This window comes from Serinus canaria, chromosome 2 (genome assembly GCF_022539315.1).
Source record: "Serinus canaria isolate serCan28SL12 chromosome 2, serCan2020, whole genome shotgun sequence".
NCBI classification, from domain to species: domain Eukaryota; kingdom Metazoa; phylum Chordata; class Aves; order Passeriformes; family Fringillidae; genus Serinus; species Serinus canaria.
The window spans coordinates 50922278-50945635 of record NC_066315.1 but is presented as its reverse complement, the minus strand read 5'-3'; the positions used below and the strand labels follow the sequence as shown (position 1 = coordinate 50945635).

General features: G+C 39.3%; 1 protein-coding gene across 2 annotated transcripts in view; it reads left to right on the top strand.

Annotated features, from left to right (window-relative positions):
* The window catches only part of VPS41 (VPS41 subunit of HOPS complex), a 111591-nt gene that overhangs the window by 30025 nt on the left and 58208 nt on the right, over positions 1 to 23358 (top strand). For both annotated transcript variants that reach the window (XM_009098956.4, XM_030232020.2), the window contains exon 5: positions 18301 to 18375. In XM_009098956.4, coding sequence (XP_009097204.1) covers positions 18301 to 18375 — 75 coding nt within the window. The remainder of the gene's footprint in view (positions 1 to 18300; positions 18376 to 23358) is intronic.

Here is a 23358-nt window from a genome sequence, read left to right as displayed (position 1 = left end):
GCAGCAAATCGATATGGTTATCCTGAATTACAAATACTTTAGTGTCTATTCTGACCCATAAATATTCAGAGGAGCTTCTGTGAAACTCATGTAAAAAACTAAAAATTATTTTCAGAATAAAGTCTTACTCTCATCCAGCTTTTCAAGTATCTGATGCTGAATCCTATGCCAGTGGACAACTAGTCTTTTCAGGCTTGCAACTCCTCTTGTAGTAGTAGTGGAAATGTGTGCTTTGAAACTGTTGTAAGATATTTGTGGTTTGGGGGGAATTAAGACAGGAATTGGGAGGCTTTGGCCTTTTGTGTTGCTTAGTATCTCAGCAGCTGTGCTTGTGCACTTGTTATACCTCTCTCCTCTTGGCGTAGCATTTCTGTAGCTCTTGCCAGGGTGGCTTGTCTTTGACAATGTCAGTTGCCGAAGATTAACTGGTATGCATCCTCAATAATGTATGTTTGACAAACTGGTATTCTCTTGTATTAGGGTTCAGTGCATTAAGTGAGATGAAATGTGTCAAATACACTGAAAATTATTACTAAAAGGCAACAAGAAGAGGGAAGAAAACCCTGCTAATTCCACTGACAAAGGATGATGCAGGACTGATTCACAGCACGTTAATTCCAAATGTCTCTCCGTCTTTCTTTCCTTCTTAGACTGTCTACAATTTATTCATATAATTATTGCCTGAAATGACATCCTGTGGATTAAGGATTTGTAGTTATGAAGAAAGCTGTACAAATGTGTTTAGTTACATAACAAATCAAAAAGCTTTCAAAGGGCAAGAAAACCTGTCCTCATTCTGGTCTTCTCATAAACATCAAACTTAAAGCAAAAGTGGTGAGAAGTCTGTTAGAAGGGGGGAGATTGCCTATTTTATAAGTAACCGGGATTTAAATGTTTAATGCATTGAAGGTGTTTCAGTAGTGATGCACGAGTCTAGGAAATGATGTAAATAGTGTTTTAAAGCTTCTCTTAATACAAAGATACTGAAATCTTTTAGCATGCGACAGCTATTGTGAGCTATTCAAGACTGATAGAGTTTCAGAAAGAAACTTCCTCACAGCATATATTTTTTCAATGTATTTCTTTCCTTGCCTTGTGGTTATTTTTGTGATTGTCTCACATTGTGTAGCACTAACTATTTATTTACCATTTTTTTATTGGAGTGATAGTAATCCAAAACCACTACGTCATCTCTGCTACTATGAAGGCTTGAAAGGGAGTTCCTTCTGTGGTGGTATTATTGCCCTTGGGTCTATTGAAGTTACAGCACTCACCAATCTCTGGAACAAGACCTTGCTTGAAGGTCAGTGTATGGCCTATTGGTTTTGCTGAAAACTCAGCAGGTTGCAAAGAAAACCAGAGGTTTCAGTGGACTTGTTGTTTCTTGGCAAGAGTTTAATTGTTAGCAACAAAAAGATATTTCTAACCAAGAAACACCTGTTCTTAAGCACTAAGTGCTGCTGCTAGCAATAATACAAAATCTACTAACTGCTGTAGGAGATTAAGCAACGTCTTTGAATGGGGAAGGTAACTTAGCTGTTCATTGTATAATGAAGTTGCTTTGGATAGAACTTTGCATGAGAGTTTGAGACTTACTTTGACAAGCTACTTAAAAGTCCCTGTTTATTACCTTTAACTACATCATTTTAGTTGTTAGAATCAGACTATGTAGGAAAACTTAGGAAGTGAAGCAGCAGAATTTAAAGATCTGGGTAGCTCTGTGTTAGGATTTGCATGGTGTTACTGTGCCTGTTAAATCTGAAGCTGAAATCCTGTTTTGTTTACAAAACCAAGTGGGCTATTTTAAGTGATCGTTCCAAAAACCAAAATAAAAATTATGATTTTGATAGAAGCAAGTGTCTATGCAAAGGACAAGTTTCCTTCTCAACCCTGGGACCTCCCAACCATATGAGGGTTCCATTTTTATGTCTTAAATGCTTTATGCCAACCACTAGCTCTTTCAAATAAAAAAAAATTGATACAAATGTCATCTTTTGGGATTTTTGTCTTAAGTCTTGAGTGTCAACACCCAATTTAAGATCACTTCTGCTTCTGTTTATCTGTTTTTTATTTTAACTGCAAAGAATTTGGAAATCCAAAGGTTTTTACAGTAGTTGTGGGAATAATTCAGATGGCTTTTGAGTCTGGCTTTTCAGTATAAAGGCTTGAAAAGTATGTTTTATATGTTTATTCTAGTACTTTGTTTATTAGATTGCTTGTGACATGAACTATTTCCAATGGGAACTGTGGAGCTATTGACGATTCAGAACCATCTTTGGCAGGAATCATGGTGTACCTGTGGTATCTTGCACAGACTGGCTGAAATAGTCATTGAATTGTGGCAGAATGTGTTGTGACCATTATTCCATAGATCTAGAAAAGCTTCTAGATCTAGAAAATATCTAGATCTTCTAGATCTGACAAAACTGAAGTAAGAAAAAAACAACCTCTTGTACATGTTTTGCACATCATCTTTGTACCATTGTATCCAACTTTCCTTTGAAAGGAGTATTGCTTAAATTTTTAGTTAACCAAAACGTCAAAGGGATATGGAAGGTATTTGTTATTAATAGAAATGTTGCTTGGAATATGGATGAAATGTGGGAGTTCTAAACAATTTTAGAATCACTTGTAATTAATTTTTATAGCTCAAAGCTGAGGCAAGTGTCACCGTTTCATTCAATTATTCTTTCAAGATGGTAGTTTCAATAACCGTAGCTTAGTGCAAAATAATGTAAAAAGTTTAGCTGGAGGTATGAGTTCAGCTACAGAAAGTCTTGTATGATACAGTCATTTATTTCTTGAATGTTGTTAACTCATACAAGTCAGATGTGTGCTTGTACTGCAGCAAACAGTGACATGAATGCTGTCAATCTAATTAATTTCAGTTCAAGTATAAAGCCCATGTACTTTATCAGCTGATTCTGAAGTACCAGTTGTTTCTGCCTTCTCTTTTGAACTCTTGACTAGCAACTATGTTGCCCATGTGCCTTTTTTGAGAAGGATTACAGCCCCATCTTTAGACCAAATGGTCCTGCTACAACTTCATTACTGTTCAAATGCATATTGTTTTCCTCTTTTTTTTTAACATAGAAACATTGGAAGAAGTCTCCTTTTTTGTTCTCCAGTATCAATCACTTTACCTCAGATTGGGTATCCTGTTGTTTGTCAGTTGCATTTCATTACCAGCTCTAAATGTATTACATTTAAGGTACCTTAGCAGCCCTCCTTAGTGTCACTGACTTCAGTAGAAATCTGTAATGTCACCTTTTAATGAGGTAAAGGACTGTGATTGCATACTGTTCTGTCACAAGCATCTAGACATAGGAAATAGTTCACTTTCTCTTGACTTGGTAGGGTGCTGTCGTATTCTGCATGTTTTTTCAAAAAAAACCTGAAGCATTGAATAATCTAGGGTGAAGACATTTTAAAAGGGGAGAATGCAAAACATAAAGGACATTAAGGACATTACTACTGTAGTATTTAATACAGCATTGTTGATCAATGAAAGGGCAAGGTTTCCAATTTGTTTTCTTTTTTACACCAGGCCTTGTTGCCTCTTATTTCTGTGGAGGATCAAACAGAAGACCTTACTGTAGTTCTTCTAAGTGAATGTACATGTGTCACTTTCAAACAGTTTTGAGCAAAATTACTTGTGGTATTATTAAGATATATCAAAATCATCAAAGCAGGGTTTTTTTTCCTTTTAACTCTTCCACCATTCAGGTGTAGTAATACTTGCTGATTGAATGTGTGTCACATCTCAGGACTATGTATAAAGTTGACCATGCTCTAGAGCTTTTTGGCACCAGTGAAACAGCTAGTTCCGGGTAGCACTAATTAAGTGTTTTCGTAGAAGACTGGTAACTCATATGTGAATTTTCTAAAACCTAGTAACACATAAAAGCATAGGGAGGATTTGGAGACGTTTCATTGTAAGAAGCTAGTGTATTGCTGGTTCCTAGGGCTGTTTTCCTTTCAAATGGGGTATTATACCTGGATGGTATTTTTGTCCATAGGGAATGCAGGCACTTATGTGCATATATAGAATAATAGTAGTTTGCCTGTCAGAATTATTAAGAGTTCAGGCATTAATAAAATATTATTTACATTAGAAAATGTTTTCCTGGTTAGAAAGACTGAATTCTGGAGGACAATGTTTTTTATACAAGTTGACATTAATGATAGAACTACAGCCCTTTCTTTCCATTAACAATAAAAATACAGCACTGTTAAAAATAGATAATGACATAACAGGGACATAATATGATGAGCAAAACATGAAGGCAAAACCAAGTATTTTTTTCTATGGGGAAGGCATAATTGATAATGAATTTAAAAATTCTAATAAAGATTCGTTTCTGAAGGATGAGACCTATTTGTTTTAAAAGACATGCCAGTGTGTATAGTACTTTATTGCACTTGTGATGGAATATTAAACATGTGCAGTGCAGATTTGACCAGTATCTGGTGTTAAAACCCTCAGAATGGCTGCTGATAAAAGTATCTACTGTCAAGTGACCATCTCTACTCTGATGGTCTTCATTGTTGAAGAAGTGTCCTCTGACACAGAGAAATAAAGGTATGAGAAATGTCAGAAATTGGTATTTTGATGTTGGAAGGTTCACCACTCTAATCCTAAACTGGCTGCTGATTGAAGTCTAGTTGTTGAAGGTCTTGGCAGTTTTATGGATAGGAGCTTTGAAATGTGAGCAATGTAAAGATGGAGTGAATGAATCTGTTTGCTTTTTTTATCTACTTTAAATAAAGTTTATGATATGCAATCAAATGTACACTTCACTGGTATTGAAATAGAGCCTCTTTGTATGTAAATGCATTGAGGAACTTGCACAGGATCAATTAATCTTCGTATTTAGCCTTCCCTATCGTACTGTCACAATGAGGATATGGCATGCGATATACTGCTTACAGTAAATTACAGTTCACTTCATATTACACAGTTTCTACTTGTGTGAGTTCTCTCTATCTCCCTCCATCTTTTTGGTTTGCATATGTTTTTTGGGATCCTGACAAGACATCCAGTATTGACTGGGTATCTCTGGTAGACTTGTGAGACTTCGCCGGATGCTTATAATTGCAAATAAAGAAAGTTCCAGAGTTTGTGTCCAAAGAGAATACAGTGCTTTCAGTAATCAGAAAATGTGTTTATTATTGCATGTAGCTCTGACTTATGCCAATCTGTATTAGTGTTGATAACTGAAAATTTACATGGAAAATGACACTCTAGGTGTAGGTGTTGGCTGAGCCTGAGCATTGATAACCCAGTGTAATATTTAAATATGCCTGGAATATGATTACTTATGTTGTTTTCAGCTAGGAAAGGGAATTTATTTCCTTAAATTTTTTCTGCATCTCTCTGATTCCATCAATGGAGATCTTTTCACTGATTTCAGTAGCCACTGGGTTTGGATCATTTTCTGTAGCAGAGTGGTTGAGAAGCTAAAATAATTGGGAAAAGTGCTTACTGAAGTTTTCCATTGCATAAGCTTACAGAAAAAAAAAGAGAAATGTGAAGAAAATAATGGCCTTGTGTGGAATGTGTGGAGAAACAGGGTTTCCAAGCTCCTTGGGATGATGTCCTCTATCTTATGTTGGGTCAGAGAGTGGGATGAGCATCATGGCTGTTCAGAAAACCTTCCTCGAAATTATGTTGGCACAACAGTGCATGAGCCCTGAGCAGAATAGTCAACAGCCCCTTTGCTTCTTCAAAAGTTGTTTGGTGGATGCACCAATAAAATAATGTCTAAAAAGAAAACCTCTCCTGACAAGAGCTTTCACTGTATGACCTGCTTGGCCATTTCATTAGTCACGTTTCTGAAATGTGGCTTATCAAGAAATGGAGTAAAATCTCATGCTTTCCACTTCAAGGATTGCATTCTACAGAATTTTCTTAAATACGTAAATGACAGCGGTGGTGGTATTCTGTTAGAAACAAGCAGTGAAAGTGCCCCTTAAGGTACATCCTCAGAGTTTTAGATATGTTTGGGGGACTGTTCTCCAAAGCCCATTTTAATAATTCAGTAGCCTCTTTTGAAAGTTTATATTTAAAGATGGATTCTCACAAGTTCCTTGTGTTTGGCAAACTATTCTGAAAAGAAAGCAGTTACAGAAACTGGTGAGGTCAACCTCTACATTGCCTGGAATAGTCTTTCTCCCACGGTGTGCTGGGTTTTCCAAGGAAGATATATCCATCACCAGCAAACTTTCCTTAGCCCGCCCCCTGTACTTCAACCTTCTCCATGGCTGTGTGATTGGGAATATTGCTTTGTATTCTCAGATGGCTTTAATACACAGATAGCAACAAAGAAGTAGGGGAAGGCTTAGGACATAACATTGTTGAAGAGCCCTACAGTTAGAGGATGGCAAAGGGGACCTGGGGAGAAGGAAATGGGAGTAGTTTGCTTACTTTGGCACAGAGTTCCCAGGAGGATATTTCATTACACAGCAGTGTTTTAGTAGAAAAGAGATTTTTCTTTGCATCCGTCAGGAATTAGCTAACAGTTCAATTCTTCTAGGAAGTAGTCTAGGCTTTCAGTATAGATTTGGTTTTGATAATAGTTCCATCAATCCTAAACAAGCATTCTGATTATCTAGTAGCTACTGGAGATTTAGGGAGATTCCCTGTTAATTTTTTTTTTCCCCTTGGATGTTTGGTTTTTTTTCTTAGTCCCCGCAGTTGACAAACAAGGTTAAGGGATTCACTGATGTAGAAAATATTGAAATCACTGTAGGCTTTTTGTTCTTTCTCACTGTCTTAGACTATATATGAGAGACTTCTTGTCCTTATATTCCCTTAGTTTTAGACAAGCTTTTGAGATCTTTGGTTTTTGTAGCTAAGGTCTGCCTTCCTGCAGACAAGATAAAATTAAATGTTGTTAGTATTCTGTGTCCCAGACTTTCTCACTCCCCTGAGCCTTCCCCCCTCCCTTTTCTTCTAACCAACATAATCTCCCATTTTTCATTTGGAGAATGACATATTCAAGAGTGTTATAGGAAATGCAATGGAGCAAGAGTTCTCACTTACCAGAAGTTCACTGCTAATATTGTTGAACTAAACCTCCTTGGTGTGGATATTAGTAAATTTTCAGCAAATGAAACTTTAGATGTTGGAAGTATAGAGTATGCTACTTCGTTGCAGGCAGTGGTGAGCATCTTTTTCTTTACCTCCTACAGCTGCATTTTCAATTAAGACTTTTGTGTTATTGTGCTTTGTTTCTCAGCTATGTGTAAATACATAAGGTATGTGTGTACTTCTATCTTTTTGTGGGTAAATCGTGGTACAGCATCCGAATTTGGGGTTCAAGTTGCTTTTGCCTGTATTGTATCAATGAAGTTCTACAAATACACAAAATACATGTCAGTGCGACATTGCAGCATTTGGGGCAAGAGAAGTGCATGGATTCAGTTTCTTTTTAAAGACAGTTCCTCAGTACAAGAGATCTCTGGGTATGAGATGGGACACACAACATATAATACAGTTGTGCTTTGCTGTTGCTGAGGATTTGGGGTGCTTTTCAAAGCAAGTTCCTCATCCTACATAGAGCAAGTTTTTGTATTTTGTGAGGATCTTAGCTTAGTAATGACAAAATCTGAGGTGTTTTCTGTTTGCAAATCAGTATTTTACACTTGGATACCTCCGCCATGGTGGAAATAATACAAACATAATAATGGTAGTCCCTACTCCAGTAGGCTAACAGATACAACCATGGGTTGATTGATCATATTGCTGTACATTGGAGCTTTACATGCTTGTTTATGTGAATGGCATACAGATGAAACATGAATAAATGAAAAGTAGGCACATTTTAAGAGACAGGTTATTTTTTATTACAGTGCAATTCTGTTCATACAATTTGCCTTAGTATGGAGAACAGCTACATAATCATTTTGCAGGTCCAGACTGATATTCGCATAGCAGAAAAGACCCTTAGGTATTTTTCTTCTTTCAGTATATATATGTATGTGTATGCACGGTGTCGCGTCCCCCTGAGGAAAACTGCAAGGAGTTCTTTTAGAAATGGATGGTCAGGAACTAAATTAATCCAAAGAAGGCAGACGTTCTATCTGAGAACTGTTTATTGTAATGAAAAAAACAAAAATAAAAAGGAGTTGCACAAACGAAAGAGGGCTGGAAAACACAGAATAGAACGAACGAAAATGGAAAAGGAGTGGGGAAAAGAGGAGGGAGAGAAGGGAGAGGAGACAGAGAGGAAAAGAGGGCGTTGCCACCTGCGAGTCAGGGGGAAGTGCCGCCGGTGTCCGGGCGGCGGGCGATGCGCACGCTGCCTGCCTGTGCACGGGCTCCTAACGAGCCGACGCGACTCCCGAAGAGGCGCGGCTCCCGCGGCGACGGCGCTAAGACGTGCGGAGTAGGCGCTCCGACCGGAGGTTCAGGACCCTGGACAGGGTCGGGGCGAGCGTCGCAGTGCTGGGCTCGATTGTAGCAGCCGGCTTGAACGCAAGTAGCTCGGGCAAGGATGCGCGGGCGAAGCGGCAGGGCGGAGGTCAGGGACACAGGGAGGCAGGACAGGCACGAGGGCGAGCAAGAGCCAGCGAAGGCAGAAGAGCCAAAAGGCAGGCTGGGGTCAGGGCAAAGGAGGGAGTGAGCAAGCCAGCAAGAGCACAGCAGCGAGCAACGTCGGGCCCCTCAGCAGGCTGAAGCCAGAGGTTAAAAGCAGGTCTCAAAAGCCCCCAGTCAAAAGACAAGTCCCCAGAAAGACACAAAAAGCATAAAACCCAAAAGCCCCCAATGCAAAAAGCATAGTCTCCAAAGCCCCCCACTGCTCATGGTGCGGTTACTTTTTATGCTCTCTGGCTCTTCCCAAAGTCTGCCTGCTGGGGAGTTCAGTGTCTCCTACTGGCTGTCCCATGGGAGGAGGTGAAGTCCCATGTTGCTAAGGTGAAGTCCTCCCAGAGACAAGGCTTCTTCAAGTTGCCTCCTGCATGTGGCAGATATGCAGCCCCTCCCCCTTGTGCCCCTGACAATCAGTGTTGAGATATAGCTAAATTGGTTCCTCACACACAGGTAAATAATTATGTTTAAATTCATTTAGGAAAACTTTATGAAAATTCTTTTAAAAGAGTGGATGAAAGCACTGATTAAGGGGGTTGTAGAAGTGATGGGAACCTCATGAAGAAAAATTAGCTTTGCTGTAAGTATGATTGAACAGTGCTTTGCTTTTCACACTCCTAATGTGCATGTGGTTTGCCTGCAAACCATGGCTAAAAGGCATGAAGTCACAGACAACTATTAAAATGTTTAGATTCCTAGCTTGTAAATATTGCATTTCTCACAGAATTGGAGTGAAATCCAGTTTTGTGTTTCATGTTCATCCACTTCAAATCCATTGGGATGCAGCATTTGTGAAAGAATCAATTATCCATTTGTTAGTCGGGGGAGCTTTACAAATTATACATTAGCAGATTGATTTCTCAGGTTCACCATTGGGGGACTGATTGTATAAGGTGGGTTGATGATGAGTGTCAGGGGAGAAAGAGTTGCCACAAAGAACACAATTAAAAGAAGCTTTCTGAGTGGCCATGAATTTACTTCTAATTGAAGAGCTGACTTAATCCATAGTAAGAGCATTTATTTCAAGCATTTTACATTAGGTAATTGATTATCACATGAGGTACATTTGCTGCTAGATATTTGATTTTCCTTTCCTTTAAATTTAGGATTTTGCAGCAGTCTGCATTTAGATCTTTATGTCCAAGGTGTCTGCTAGCTTTCTCTCCTGCTACCTAAACTTCTCTTTCGTCCATTAAGGTAACGGGTTTTTTTTTGTTCTATAGTGTCAGCTTGACATTATTGATTTTGAACAGTCAAACTTACTTATGTTGTCCAGAATTCCAAACATGTCTCCATCAGAAAGAAAACTGCAGCTAATGGAAATTCAGCTGAAGGTATTTCTTCCTTCTTTGCTGGTACTTCAAAAGTGTATGAAATTCTGAAGCTATTCCCAGCTAAATTATTTAAGTGTATTTCCATTCCTAACTAACAGGATCCAGCTTAATGCCAAATTTGAATTATGTTGCTTGAGAAATTCAGTATGTATTATTATCACTTATACAGTACCGGAAGTATCATTCTGATCACAAAGTTGTTGTGTATTTTTACTTGATTGGCCTAATGGTAGGGGTCCTGATTAGGTACAAAAAAGATTATCCAATGTAGAGCTAATAAAATAATAAATAATATTTTTTCAACATTTTATATACAGGTGCCTCTGGTTTTATGACATGAGGTTTAATTATGTGTTTAATTATGTGTTCACACCTTAATTATGTGTTCTAAATTTTAGGTTCTTTTACCTCTTACAGGTTTTTTCCAACACACGTTTAAATACCTTTACAACAGTCAAGCGACCAAACCCCAGTGTTTATCATGGTTCCAATTTTATTAGATAATCAGTCCTTCAGATTATGATGAGTCAGTGACTACTTTTGTCTTCTCTAACCTTGAGTGATTCTTCATCTTTTGTAGACATGTAAAGGTAGATTGTGCAGGAAGGGCATTTATTCCTTTACTGTAAAATCCAAAGCCTGTTTTCTTTTATCAGACAAATAAACTTATCAGTGGGTTAGCTGGACAAAGCTTTAAAAAAAAAAGCACAAGGGAAAGGCAGTTGTAACTTTATGCCTGAGTTCATAACATTTAATTAAAAAATGAAAAAGCGAGGTGGGAGAGGGTGACCCACAATATTATTTATGTTCCTCCTTTCTAAAATATAAAAATTATCCACAGGGTATTGGATGCAATTGAATGCAATTAATTTTGATCCAATTTAATTTAATTAATTTAATGCAAATAAATTTGAAATAGTACGTAGCTTCGCTGGCTGGCACAGAAGTTTATTTCAACAAGTGATGGTTATGAAAAGAAAAAATGGAACTGATTCTGGAAGAAACACTTTGGTTTAGATAATATATGTACCAATTTTATCTGTGGTCTTTTCTTTCTGATTTCCTGGATGGGTTGAGATCTTGATTCTCAAACTGCTTTCCAGTGGAACATAGTTCTGGAAATCATAGGCTTGACTGTTATTTAACTCTGAACAAGAAGAGTCTGGTGTTGTGGTGTGAAGCTATATCCTTGTTGTAGTTTGAGAGGAAATGAGTTTTTTTGAGGTGGTGTGGTAGACCAGTGGGTGTTCAGATTTTAATATTGGCACCTGGTTTGTCCACTGAGGGCATGGATGTGCCTCTGAGAACACAGGGAGTTAAAAGCTGTGAACTCCCAGGGGAAACTCTCTTTGGGTTCCGGTCCTGGAAGAGAACAGACCTTCCCCTGCCCGGCTCCAAGCTGGGCAGGGTGGGAGAGGAGCCATGCGGCCAGAGGGAGGTAGGCCAGGCCTGAGCCGAAGGGTGGAGGAGCACTGCGAGGGCTTTGGGTAGCCATCCCCCATTTCTCCCCTCTGGAGGGAGAGAGAGAGAGAGAGAGGAGCAGCCTGTGCCTGTGATAGCACGGCTGGCGTGAAGGAGAAGGGGGGTGGTGCGCAGCAGGGCAGCCAGCCGTGGGAGTTCATGAACCAAACCTGCAGAGCCTGAGACTTCTAACCCTTCTTGGGATGATGGAAACCTTGCAAATGCTGATTCCTCCTGAAGTTGATGAGATAGAGTGGGATAGCAGGAAACAGGCAAGTGAAAGATATTGAGAGAAGTTGAGAAGAATCCTGGGTGGGAGGAAATGATGGAGTGGCCTTTGGCTGGACTTTTCTTGGATAGCCATGACAGAACCCTTGAGTTCCTGTGACACAGAGACTGCCTTCTAGGGGGAGGCAATGGCTCAGAGCCAGGAGAGTGCGGTGATGTGAAAGTTTGTGAACAGAGATGACGGGTGAGGAGGGTGGTGGTGGTGCCATCCGTATTCGAAGAAGAAGATGATCTCTGTTCAAGAGACCCCTCAGCCCCAGGGGGTGAAATCTGGGGGGGACAGGTGTCCCAAAAGGAGAGAGACTGTGCTCTTTTAGGAACTGGACAAAGCATCCTTAAAGGGAAAAACCCTAGAAGCAGCTCTGGTCCATGTGCAGTGGTGAGAGCACTGGACATGGAAGGAAGAGGTCACGATGGCAAAATGTTCTCCAGGCGGTGCCACACGTGACACGGAAACACGAGAAGTTTCGACTGTTTCCTGGGGAAGTCTGTGGTGCAAGAGGGACTCCTCTCTTCTTGAGGAATTGAGAACTGGTTATCTAAAGGGTGGTGATGGACTGAGAGTGGGTGATCTAAGGGGTGGTAACGGAATTGGAAATTTGGTGGGGGGAGGAGGAGGAAATTTGGAAGGTTTTCATCCTGTGTTCTGTGTGTTTCTTTAGTAGTTTTAGGTTAATAAAGTTTTTTTCTTTCATTCTTAAGTTGGAGCCTGCTCTGCTCTGTCTCTGATCACATCTCACAGTAGATACCAGGGAAGAGGTATTTTCATGGGGGCACTGGCATTGCGCCAGGCTCAAACTATGACAATCCTGTCCCTCCAGATATATGGATAAGATATTGTGCCAACTTCTTCCTTCCCTTCCCCCTGCCCCCTTGTCCTCTTTCTAAATGCTGTTTGTCAAGTTCCACATTCCAGCAAGGGCATTGTGTGATTGGCAGACGTTCAAAAGATGTTTCTCAGACCTGGGGTCATTGGCCTGTCCAGGTGTCATTGTCCCCTGAGACCCTCCCCCTCCCACCTGGTTGGTGGCTCACCTGTCCTCTCCCTCCCCCCTCCCAGTGGGTTTAAAAGGCACTGGAACCATGCGGTCGGTATTCTGTTGGAGCTGTTACCAAGATTCAGAACTCTGTCACTCTGGAATAAACTCTGGATTTAACCCTCCAGCGGAATCTGCTCTTTTTCTCTTCACCATCGCCTGAACCTTTTCCACTAGAGGTAAACTGAGTTTCTTCTTTGCTTGGACTCATTCTGAGTGCCTAACTGCCAGCCAGCTAAAGGCGTCTCTGAGGTGAAAAACCACAGCTGATGCTTTTGGCTAATAGTCTGGTATTAGAGTTCTTCCTGAAACTTTATTTTAAAATGCATGTAATATTCCGCCTGGACTATGGTCACTTTCTGAGCTCCACAGAAAGTTCTGACTTGTAATGTCAGTGAATAGGCTAATAGTCAATGTGCTAGTTTGACTTGAGTACAGAATAAAATTTACTCTGTGTTTTCTTTGCCTTGTGTATGTCATTTCCTGTCGAAAATTAGCTAGAGGTTTGTGTAAATGAGCAGGTCTCTATTAGGTGAATTTAGTTGTTTTCCCTGATTGTCATCTGTGCATGGTGCAGACAAAAAGGAAAAAATAATAGGAGGAAGAAAAAGTTAATAGCAACTGATGGAGGTGTTGGGCATGCAGAAGGCTTGTACCAATTTTCAACTTATAATATATATGCTGTTATGAAATACTGTATCATCGAATTTCTGTTTAGAAATAAAACAAGTCTGGAAGTATTGTGCCCTATTTTGAATGTGGGGAAAATGAAAATGCTCTGGAATCACCCTTTTTTTCCACTGACAACATTCTAGAATCTTAGAATCACAGAATGTTAAGTGGTTAGAATGTAAAGATTACATAGGCCTAATTTCCCCTGCCATGGGCAGGGACATCTCCCCCTAGATGAAGTTGCTCAAGGCCTTATTCAGACTAGCTTTGAACAGTATCAGGGTTGGGATATCCACAACCTCTCTGGGCAACCTGTTCAGTGTCTCATCACACTCACAGTATATAATTTCTTCCTAATATCTAACTTAAATTTCCCCTTTTTCATTTGTACTCATTACTCCTTGTCTTATCATTACAGTTCCTGATGAAGAAGTCTCTCTCCAAACTTTCTTGTAGGTCCCTTTCAGGTACTGGAAGGTGGCCATGAGGTCTCCATGCAACCTTTTTTTCTCCAGGCTGAACAGCCTCAGCTTTCTCAGCCTGTCTTCATAAAGGAGGTACTTCAGTCCTCTTACAAACTTCATGACCCTCCTTTGGACTTCCTCCAACAGTTTCATGTCCTTCTGATATTGGAGACACCAGAACTGAATGCAGCACTCCAGTTAGGATCTCAGATGAGCAGAGTAGAGGGGAAGAATCGCCTCCTTTGACCTGCTGGCCACATTCCTTGTGATGCAGCCCAGGATTCAATTGGCTTTCTGAGCTATGAGCACACACAGCTGGCTCATGTGGAGTTTTTCATCACCAAGTTTTATCAGCCCCAAGTCTTTCTTAGCAGGGCTGCTGTCAGTCACTTCTCTGCCCAAGCCATTGGTGTATCCGGGATTGCAGTGACCCAGGTGTAGTGTCAGCAATGAAGAGAGACAGGGACTCCATGAAATGGTCAAAAAATCCAAATTTATTATGAAGTACAACTGCTTATATACTTATTCTACGAAGGCTAGTAATGTTTTACTACCAGGATTGGGCTAATCATCATATAAACAAACTTATGCATTTTACAACGTCTTGTATTTAACATCGCTTGCTTGAAGAGTTTGATGTAATTTTCTTTTTCCGGTAAGTCCATCTGATTTAATCTTCTTGCAGTCTTGATTTAATCATCAAATTTCTGTTTGCTATTGCCAAGGCATTCTGTTATCAAATCTCTTAAGCCAACTGGGTCCAAAGTCCATCATCTGCCTTGGGTGTCCCAATAGTGTAGGACCTTGCACTTAGCTTTGTTGAACTTCATGAGGTTTGCTTCAGCCCACATCTGTCAAGGTCCCTCTGGATTACATTATCCCTTCCCTTCATCGTGACAACTGCACCACACAGACTGGTGTCATCAGTGAACTTGCTGAGGGTGTACTTGGTCCCACTGTCCATGTCACCAACAAAGATGTTGAACAGTATCAGGCCCAGTATGGACCCCTGAGGGACACCAGTCACTGGTCTCCATGTGGACAATGAGGCATTAACCCAAGCTCTGTGAGTGTGGCCATCCAGCCAGTTCTGTATCCACTGAGTGGTTCATCCATCAAATCCCTGTCTCTCCAATCTGGAGACAAGGATGTCATGCAGGAGTGTGAAATACTTTGCATTTAGTCCAGGTAGACAATGTCAGTTGCTCTGCTCCTGTCCACTAACACTGTAGCCCTGTCATAGAAGGTCACCAAATTTGTTAGGCATGATTTTCTCCTTGTAAAATCAATTTAGCTATTACTAGTCACCTCTTTGTTGGCTGGGTACCTTAGCATAGTTTCCCATAGAATCTGCTGTGTGACCTTGCCTGGCACAGAGCTGAAACTGACTGGTCAGTAGTTCCCTGTATCTTCCACTTTTACCTTTTTTAAAATGAGGATTATATTTCCCTTTTCCCAGTTATCAAGGACTTCACCTGACACAATTTTTCAAAAATGATGGATAGTGGCTCAGCAACTTCATCTCCAGCTCCCTCAGGACCCACATATGAACCTCATTGGGTCCCATGGACTTGTGCTCATTCAGGTTCCTTGAACCTGATCCTCTCGTACAGGGGGCTCAGGATTTTCATCCTCACAGTCCCTCATCTGCCTTTCATGGCTTGGGTGGCATGGCTGGAGAACTTGCCAGTGAAGACAGAGGCACAGAAGTCATTGAGAGCCCCAGCCTCCTCTTCATCCAGGGTAGCCAGGTCTCCTATTTTCTTCCCACATCTTTTCTATCCCTAGTCTTCCTTTTGCTTGCCACATACCTGTAGAAGCCCTTCCTGTTATCCTTAGTATCCTGCAGGAGAGGTTTTGCCTTACTGAGCACTGTTAATTACCTGAGTACAATCACACATTTAATCCCCAAAGTATTGCCATATGGCTTTCACATTACAACAGATAAATTCCATCATCCTGATCCTCGTCTTCAACGTTTATGTGAAGATAACTTATGTAGTCCACTTTGCCTATTTTCTACACTTCATTTTTTCAGAATCAAACTCTATCAAAGCCATTTGCAAGGAAAATAGGAGTAGTGTGGACTGTATGATGGAGCCATCAGCTCCTCTGGTGTGTCCTGGTTTGTGTCATTTTGTCTTAGGTTTTGTTGCAGTGCTGTCTCCAACAAGGCCCATCACACTGGAGTGCTGCCAGATCTGCTGTTGCTGTGATGTCAGCCTGATGGTGGATGTAGGTGCTGGAGTAATGAGAAGAACATGACCAGTTGAACAGTGTACCTGAATGTATGACCCTGTACCAAGACGGTACGACTGAAGACAGACATTTTGTCTTAGCAATTGCAAAATAACAAATGAAGAGAAGAAGCTTAGTGGGAAAGTTGTGGCAATGGCAACTTAGATGCAGTCCCAAACAAAAAACCCCATGCCACTTCCATGATAAACTCAGTTAAATTTTCTATGCTTGTCCTTTCAGAAGGCCAGAGGTGTTCCTGGTGGTAGAGGGAATGTTGCAGAAATGCTAGCTTTTTCCCTGCGCCCACCCCTAGACAGAGGCAAGGTCTTCTCTTGCACCTTGATGAGCAAAACAAATTTAGAAAGGCATTTTTCAAGGCAAGGCAGGAATAAAAGTAAATGCTGTTTATGAAGATTCTAGAAAATCAGACTGACAACTGATACATCTTGCCTTACTCAGCATCCTCCAGTCATGGAATTAGCCAATTCTGTGTGTAATATCTGAGAATAGAGCTTTTACAAGGATGTTGGCCACACTATTAGATTGATGGGCTTGAGCTGTACTCTTTAACTTATACCCCCTAAATGTGACAGGAGGAACAGCTGTGGAATGTGCACCAGCTGCCTGCACTGCTAGTCATGCACTGGTGTCTGGCCTTGAAATGTAGCAACTCAGCATAAACAAAAATACCTCTGGAGCACATAAGTATAAAGAAAATTTGTTTAAATTCCCAGGGAACTTCTTTGCAAAGAGCACACTGTGGAAAGACCACTTTGTGATAAGCATTAATTGCAATATTTCCAGGTGCCGTTTTGTGGTGAGACCAAGAATTATATATTCTGCGCACAAGAAAGCAGGATAGCAAAAGGGCAGTGTAATTTTCAACTCATAAGGCAACTATGGCAGTGCAGTGTTCAGTTGTTCAATCAACCTTGATTATAAAAAAGCTTCTAGAAAATATGATTTGGGCATGTGCTATTTTCGAAGTGGATGAGAGGAAAGCTTCCCTTTCTCTGAGTTGGAATTTGTTCTGTGTGCAAAAGATTATGGGGAAAAGACTTTCCAGAGGGTGTGAAAACACCTCAGTTTATCTGCTGTAGAATAGCCCATGTGGAGAGTGTGGTTTTATATATTTATTATAAACTTTTAATGCAATTCTAACTGCCATAGCATATATAAGGACCTGTGATACTTCAGACACAGTTGTGTAGCATCTGATCCCACAATTCCAGTGCTCTTCCAGTGACACTTTGTTTTTATACAAACGTATGATGGATTTCTTTTATCATGCTCAGAACCACAGGAGTGGTCTAAGTTGTGGTTCAATCCATTCAATATTTTATGAGAATAAGAAAGTGGTTCTTAAAAGTGTGAGAGACTTACCTGTGGAAAAATCCTTCAGTGATTCTTGAAATGATGAGCTATTTGTTACAGAGGGTGAAATCAGGATCATGGTACATAAGACGTTTCTTGGTACCTGAATATAATTGACTTGGTTTTTGTATGCAAGAGGATATGCATCAGGTTATCCAAATGATGAGTTAGCCCCCCATACCTCAGGTATGAGTAGCTGTTTAAGCTAAGTAAACAGTAGAAAATACTGTCTAACCCTGTAGGTTAGAACCAAAAGTATATTTGGGTAGGGAAGGGAAGATTTATTAAATCAGGATGGTTTTCAAGCTTTTCTCTGTATTTGTCTAAGAACAAGTGAACCTATGTTGCACTTCAATACCTTATAATACTTCTGAGAACAGTATTAGAGCCAAAAATGAAAGTAAGAGAAGGAATTTGAAAAAACAAATAATTACAAGCCTGGCCATCAGACCAAAATAGATAAGTTTCCAGTTGTCCTGATGCCTGTGTATTATATCCACCGTATTTTATCCAAAGTTTTGATAGCGGGAACTAAGAGCCAAGGTGCGCAGGCACAGATGCTTAAGGTCTGGGAGCCTGGCACTTCATGGGAGTTCCAGAGCCCTGAGGCAGGTAACTGCAAAAGGAAAGTCAAAATTTTGAAGTTGGGTGGAAGGCTGGAAAGAAGACTGTGTTTTGGCTTTGTCATAGAAATACCTTTTCTGTGAGGATTTTTTGATTCATGCAACTAAACATTACTCAGTCGTTAACATGTAAATCTTTCAAAGTGCAAGGAATGATAAAGTATGTTATTGGTGATGTAACTTTAAACACATTTTTTCCTTGTTTTCCTTCTTTAGAGCCCAGTGAAGATAAATCAGATCAGCCTGGATGAAAGTGGAGAACACATGGGTGTTTGCTCAGAAGATGGGAAGGTACAACAAATCTCTTTATAATTTGCTAAGGTAGCAGGTAGTCCTAGTATTATACTAGGATAATTGTGATAACCTGTGGAGTTGATTCCTGCATTGAGCACCACTACTTTGACCATACATTTTGAGAACAAACTCACCTTTGAATACTCAAAATTAAAGTCAAATATATTTTGCACAAATATGCTGTAGGAAAAGTAATTACAAGAATGTCAATAATGTGACTGCTATTAAGCTGATTAACAGCTGTGACAGGAGGACATGTCAACTTAATCATTACTACTGTGCCAGTTATACTTCAGTGACTACTCTGCTGTTCCTGCAAGACAGTAGTTTAATGCCTTTCTGCTATAAATCCACAAAATTGGATTTTGTGGACATGATTTCTGTGGGCTGGTGGTTTTCATTTTCACACACTTTATGAATGTTTCTCTTGAATTACAGAATCTTTTGATAAACAATCATAGCTTATCAGAAGAACAAAGTGTCTTACAACAGCTGCATTAAATAAATGTAAAATCAATATATGTACAGTTTCCTAAAAAACCTGCTTCCTTGACTGAGGACATATATCATTTGTGTAGTGTATAAGTAGCAATTATCAGTGCTTCTCTCGAATGTTGAGCTGTGACATTTAGTGGTTTTGGTGATTGATTTTCCAGTTATAAGAATGTCTTTTTGTTTTTTCAGTGGATGACAGTATTTTCTAATGTTGATTTGCAATGATAAAATTCTAATGCACAGTGTGTATTTAAGCTTATTTTTTAATGTAGTGCCCATATACAAATGCAGTGCATTAAAAGTGATTTAAATAATTTCTCAATATCCAACTTACTTCTCAGGAGAAGTTATTGAGAAATTATTCTCATTTCTTACACAGTAGACTTGGGGGAGGAGGAGTATTGGTAATCCTAATGTTGCATTCAGTTGAAGTTCTTTAAAGTAAAATACAGCTGGAATTTGCAATGGGAAAAATGGAGAAACAACCCCTTTAGGCTGTGTGCATTTGGGTTTTTTCATTCCAAATAGAGTTTTTTATCCCACAACAGGCAGGCAGCCAGTTTGTGTATTCAGGCCTTTTATTTCTGAGAGATATCTTGATGTCAGTATCTTGGCCCAGTAGTTAGGATACTAGTGTCTTTCAAAGTGGTTATAGAATTTTACATCCTGTGTGAAACACCACAAGAGTATCCTATTTGTCTAAGCAAGATAAGGCAAGGGTCAGAAATTGTGCAAGCTAATAAAAATTTTGAGCTAGCATTGTTTGTTTGGGTTTTCCTATGGTGTTGGGGAGCAATCATTTACTGTAAGGGCTCCTCAGATGTGACTGTGGATGACTGTCAGTAATCCACTGTGCTGAGGTGAGACTGCAAGACATACACATTTTTTTTTGTATACTAAGCTAATATTAAATATACTTATTTCATTTCAGAAATACTGAAAAACCCATAATCACGCCTCTGGCATAGCTCTATTTGAAAAGGCCTCAATACTTTAAATGGTGACTCTGTCTTCATTTAGTAAAATAGCCGTTGTGGATCCAGTGTATGGCATTGCATACTATACAAGGCAGTCTAAAATACAGTCACACAGCCACAGGGATGTAGTATCACAGGTACAATATTCAGCATATTTGCATTCATAGAGTCCAGGAACATTGATGCTTCACCATGTTCTACACTCGTGAAAAACTCATCTGGAGATTTGAAAGATCTGGGTATTTTAGAAGTTAGATTTTCCACATCATCCAGAAAGATTTGTGTCTGTGAAATAATCCACCCCTGAAATTGATTAAAATAAATAGTTTTATGTTGTGCAACTGTATAAGAAAATGGCAGGTTCCCAGCCAGATAATATAGCATTTATAGATTCTGGTCATAACAAAAGTGTAACTTTTGTTCCTTATAGCTCTTACCTTCCTACAGTGGGAGCACTGATATTGTGAGCCGTTAAAATACTTGTACAAGTAGTTACAAAATCTTTATAAACTTGATTAAATATGTAAAAGTGGTTAAACCCTTAAAAAGAAAACAAGGGTAGAAAAACCAGTAAATCTGTACAGTAAAAACAGTTTAGTTTTCTTAAATCAGTTTTAAACCAAAAAGCAGATGTAAAGAAGAGGCCTGGGAATTTTGAGTCAGCTCCAAGTATATTCTACCAATTAATGAAGATATGTTCTCTTTTGCTATAAGCAGAGTGTATTTTCACATATCGAAGTGGATCAAATATGATAGAGATGGAAACCATTTATTTTCTTGCAAGAAGGCCTTATGATGAGAACGTCCTCCTCATATCTGTTCTGCTGATAATTTTTTTTTTTTTCTGACTCTCAAACTAGATTTGATCTAGCTGTATAGACTGGGGGGAGACCACAGAAGCACAGTACAGTTTTCTAACCCTCTTCTTGACAATCAACATCCAGACCCAACATCAAAATCTGTCGCATGTATGTCCTACATGTCCAGTAAATGCTTTGGGAGCCACTTGCAGCTTTTCTGTACTACACATTTGGTTCTTTGAAAACCTTCCTTTCTAATGAAGTTAGCTGCAGCTCATCACCACTGTCATGGAAAGGAGCAGAAATCATAACCAACACCAGCCCTCTAGTCTAGATGCTGGGTATTGAAATGTTAGAGTATAAGAGAATTTTGATGCTCAGATACATAGAACAGGAAGCAGGCTGGCATCCTCAGAATTGTGGAGATTTTTAGACTGGATATTTGTGTATTGTATGTAGTTAATTGTATAGTATCTTGAAAAACCTGGATATGACTCCCAGTTTTGCTAAAGCTTCCATGTCATTACATAAGAAGAGTGTAATTGGCACTCTTATTCTGGCTTGTATTTTTTTATACAAAGAAATATAAATTATATTGAAAACCCATGTGCTTGTGTGTTTTAGTGTCATCTCTAATGCCTGCAACAATATTGATGTTAAGAATATCTGTGAATTACATTGATATTCCGTTGATAATTTTTCAAGAAACATAACTTGTTTTCCTGCCTTTTGTTCACTGAAGGTTGCTTAGTTATTCCACATGTGGAAACAAAGAAGCAGCTAAGTCTGGATGCACTGGAGTGGTGGGTTCTGGATATTTAAAATCAGACAGGACTAGCAAAATGTAGTGAAATCATTAAATCCTTTTTCTAGCTGCCTAAGAGCATCGTGAACAGAGTGGGCATGGAAAGTAGAAATAGATAAATCCAATATAGGTTTGTAATAGCAAAAGGATCACTTTCTTTCTGAAGAATATGAGACATTAAGAAGTAATAAACTGTTAGATGATGTCCCTAGAGTAAACATGATAGCATGTATTTTTTGCGGAATTGTTTTTTCCTCTTAGCTCACTCCATGTTGCTGTAATACTCCAAAAGAAATATCATATTGCCATATTCAGTGATCTGTTAGGAAAATGTTGAAGGTATTGTTGCTAATTTTGATTAATTATTTGTAATTTGAGAGGGCTGTTTGGTAATTTTTGAGGATTCTGCTTTCACAGAATTTGCAGTGTTGTGTTTTAACCCTGTATGTTCTTTTTTCTTCTCCTTTCTTTTTTCTGTCTTTTTTTCTCTTTCCTCTGTTTCTTACTTTGTGTAGGCTATTGTAGTGAATATGATGTGCCAGCTGATAAAAACAAAAACCCAGAAAGCAAAATCCTCTAGACATCAGCCCAAAGGTTTTCTAGGCTTACAGCCAGGTCCAATTCGAATACAACCCTTTGGCTGGCTTACATAATCACAGCTTTTGTGATACATCTCACAGTCTCCAAATATTGATTTTTCTAATCCATTGGAGCAGTAGCTCAGCCCTACACAGTGCATGCAGAAGTATTTTTAAAGTGTGTTGTTAGAGGCAGTATTTGCTAATGAGTAATGGATTGAGCTGATAATGCTAGGGAGATGTATCTAGGAGACAAGCTTGAAAGGAAAACGAGGTGGTTGGAGATGTTTTTAACTTTACTGAGGCTGCTGAACTTTGAGCCACTCTAAGGATGTCCTAGTTCCTTGCAGATGGCTTAGTTCCTCTTGTAGTTTCCCTGAAGTTTAATATTTTTACTTTTTCTTCTTGACCATCTGCAGGAATTTTGGGTGTTCTTGAGCTCTGAATTATCTTTTCAGAGCAATTAAGCCTCACATTTTGTGGCCCATTACTGATATTTACTGACTTTATTCTTCAGGTCTTCTCTAAAGGGATTTATATTTTCTTATTACTCCTATTTTTTTGTTTTCCCGTCTGAAGGAGTCATGATAGGAAGAAAGAAATAAGGTTAAAAGATCTGTTAGAGTGTTTGAGTCCAATGCTGAACATGCAGCACAGAGTTACTGAAGGGATTACCTTTTCCAGAAAATTTTCCAGAAAATAATGAGAGCCTATCTGAGAGCATTCTTAAGTAGATTTGCTGTCAGATACATTTCCTCACTGATCACTTCATGGGATGCTCTTTTTTCTCCCTTCCTCCAGTGGTGTTCATCTCTCCTTGGATGAGTTTGTTTCAACAACTTCTGACTTAATGAAAAAGCAAACCATTTATTATTCTTTCTGGAAAGCATAGTGAGTAAATCAGCTACTAATTCCTGGCCATAAGTCTTCAGCCCCATTTTATTCCTAAATTCTGTAGGAACTAGGCAGTCAACTGTCTCATCTGAGAGTAAGGAAAGGGGATATTGTTTACTGAATGAGGAGACATGAGTCCAAAAGAGGGCTGTATTTAAAATAATCTGAAGGTACCTTATTCTGTAGTCATAACGTCTAATAATATTTCAATAACACTTGATATCTCTGTACTTGTTCTGTATTAAAGGCAAGGAAACATTTTGAAAATCTGTTAATTCTCTTGACAGTAGAAACTTTTTTTTTAATTCAATGTTGACACTTCTTCAGATGGATTGATTCTGATAGATATGATTGTCTATGGTTGCAACTCCTTTGCTGACTCTTAAATGTACTGATACCTTGATATAAGTGAGAAGGGAGGAATCTTCAGA